At 37.9% G+C, this 3,189-nt stretch overlaps 1 gene segment (V, D, J or C); it reads left to right on the plus strand.

Annotated features, from left to right (window-relative positions):
- The first annotated feature begins 782 nt into the window (after nucleotides 1–782).
- LOC141019256 (Ig heavy chain V region 23-like) lies at nucleotides 783–2,422 on the plus strand. The segment is given in 3 exon segments: nucleotides 783–825; nucleotides 922–1,038; nucleotides 2,106–2,422. Coding segments are annotated over 3 exon segments (477 nt in total).
- Nucleotides 2,423–3,189: the final 767 nt, after the last annotated feature.

The following is a 3,189-nucleotide window of genomic DNA, read 5'->3' on the forward strand; positions in this document are numbered from 1 at the left end:
AGGTGTATCTGCAGATGAACAGTCTGAAGACTGAAGATTCTGCTGTTTATTATTGTGCTCGAGAGCCACAGTGACTGGAGTTGGTTGAGCAGCTGTACAAAAACCTACAATACTCATCTATATGGGACTGGGATGAGACAGTATTGTTATCATTGTTTTTTTTCCCCTCTCTTTTTTATGGTTATTTTTTATTAAAATTGTGAAAAATTAAGCAGTGATTATTTACCAATTACAACAACCATTAAAAACAGAAGAAAATGTTTTACAGTAACAATCACTCCCTCACAAAAACAGCCAAGAACAGCAAAACAGTCTGGTTGCTGAAATCATTTTTTTAGGTCTGATCAAAGAAACACACACAAGTAAAAACTCTGCATTTAACATTTGCAGATTGAAAATATAAAAAACAAAACTGCTTAATTCAAGTTTTTTTTTCTTTTTACATATGTAGTTCAGAGTGGGTCCTGTAAATATTTTGTTGATCTGAGGATAAATGTGAATGTTTGACCCATCTTGTTAGAAGATTAGTGAAGAAACATTTGTTCACATTAAACTATGCTTCAAATAATAAACACATTTTCTTCATGCTTTTTAAATTTTCACAACACAACTCCAAACTCCGACTGCTCTTAACAGGACAGTTGACCCTTCTTTTATATCCTGTCAGAGTCCTTCTCTATGCAAAGTGAACTTCCTCACAGTCTGCTATAAAGACTTGATATCATGCTGTCAGTTGCAGCAGAAGAAGAGAAGCTCCCATCAGATCACCTTCAATACCAACCATGTTCTCTGTAGCTCTGCTGCTGCTCCTGGCTGCTGGATCCTGTGAGGACCTTTCAGTGGATTCACACTACTAAACATATTAGAAACACTGAATAGTCAGATGAATGATGGAGATAATGTTGATTTGTGTTTCCACAGGTGTGAACAGTATTGATCTCATCCAGCCAGACTCAATGGTTGTGCAGCCTGGACAGTCTTTGACCATCACCTGTCAGGTCTCTGGTTATTCTTTGACTGATGACAGCTATGCAACAGGTTGGATCAGACAGTGTGAAGGAAAACCAATGGACTGGATTTCTCATCAGTGGGGAACAAGTGGCCTTCGTCAAAATAATGTTCTGAAGAACAAGTTCAGCTACAGCAGAGACACTTCTGCTAGAACAGTGACTCTAACAGGACAGAATCTGCAGCCTGAGGACACAGCTGTTTATTACTGTGTACGTCAGCCCACAGTGATACAAACCACCAACAGACCTGCACAAATACCCAGAGACCATGTGACTCAACCACACACATATGTTGTTAAATGCAAACATTAATATAGACAGTGCTGTCTGATGAGTTGATAACAAATTAATCTTTATGGAATTCACTAAATCATAGAGGTATTTTTTGTTTGTGGTCGACAGAAGAAGAGTTGAGAATTTCAGTGGTAGATCTAAGTTGACTTCCACTGCAGTCGACATCAATACAGAAGAGAAGAGAGAAATTTCCCTCAATACAAGATGCATGTGATATGTTTTATTAATTTATTTTTATGTATTGCAATGCCTTGAAAAAATGAAAAAAAAAAACATTTCATAACTTAACTACAACTTAAAGAGTAGCTGTATTTCTTCACAAATACACAAATAGGATGCAAATTTCCCTGTTGTAATTTGGTCAAGCTGAAAAAAGCTCTAAACTTTGCATCTTAAGCCATTTAGAAAAAAGATTATTTTTTTCATCACACCATCTGTCCAGAAATTGACAGGACTTTTTCCACCGTGTCTGCTCTTACTCTACTTATGAAAATGTGTGTGTGTCACATGTTCCCTCTTTAAACCTGTAGAGGAGGTCTATGCAAACTCTTCTCTTATAAACACACCATCAGTAACTTGTGACAGAAACCTGTGACAGCTTGAGATATATTTGAAACACTGAGATCAGAGAGCTCTGAACTACAGTGTTGATCACAGAATGGAAAATACAATCATCTGGAGTTTATTATTTGTAGTTAGTATTCATGGTGAGAAAATCAATTCTGCTTTACTTCTTTTATAAATGTCAAACCTGTGATTTACAAGTTTGTTGGATAATGATCACATTTTCTTTGCTTACAGGAGTTTGGAGTGAGATCAAACTGGACCAGTCTCCCTCTGAGGTGAAAAGACCTGGAGAGACAGTGAAGATGTCATGTATCATATCTGGATATAGCATGACAAGCTACAATATGGGCTGGATACGACAGAAGCCAGGGAAAGCTCTGGAGTGGATTGGGTATATGGTTACAGGTTCAAACTCTGCTAGCTATGCCAGCTCCTTTCAAAGTCGTTCCCTCATGACTGAAGACGTGTCCAGCAGCACTCAGTACCTCGAGATCAGGAGCTTGACAGCAGAAGATTCTGCTGTTTACTTCTGTGCTCGAGAGACACAGTGACTGAAGACAGTGGAGCAGCTGCACAAAAACCTCCACAGACAACAAACATGTGATATTCATGACATCTGGGTTTTCTCACCACCTGCAAAGGACTTTTATCTGACAATAAAATCATGAGTAAATATTTATTGTTTTTATGACGTTACATCACTCACAAAAATAGTCACTTCAATTTGCAAAGCATTAATTAATATTAAACTGCACTTGTCATTGTAGCAAGTACAAACAATGAAAGCTGTTGGTCAAAAAGTTAATCCAAATCATTGGTGGATGGTTTAACATGATGAGATGACAATAAAGCATTGTCAAAAATGCTCCTGGATATTCTCTGATTACCGAGAGGTACTGAACAGTAGATTATTGACCTCATCTGTCACAATATGTTTGCAGGGAATAATGAGAAACCATGATGCTGAGACACATTACACTTGAGCTTATTTGAATAAATGTCATTTGTAAAAGTGAAGTTTACTTCATAGAAATGTGGGAACTGGTTCTGCCCTGTGAGGAGGAGTCAATGCAAAACTCAGATGTCTTCCACCTCTACTTATCTGACTGCAGAGAGGATGACAGAGAACAGTGGACACACAGTTTAACATGATGGACTATAGGACAGGACTGTTGCTTTTAACTGTCTGCTGGGCAGGTGAAGATCTTCACTGACCTCGATTTGTCATTTTAATTTTGCTGCCATCTTAATGCATGACATGTGTATCATTTTTTGGTTTGACAGGTGTTGATGGTCAGACTCTGACAGAATCTGAACC

The sequence above is a fragment of the Pagrus major genome, chromosome 23 (genome assembly GCF_040436345.1).
Source record: "Pagrus major chromosome 23, Pma_NU_1.0".
Classification (NCBI taxonomy): domain Eukaryota; kingdom Metazoa; phylum Chordata; class Actinopteri; order Spariformes; family Sparidae; genus Pagrus; species Pagrus major.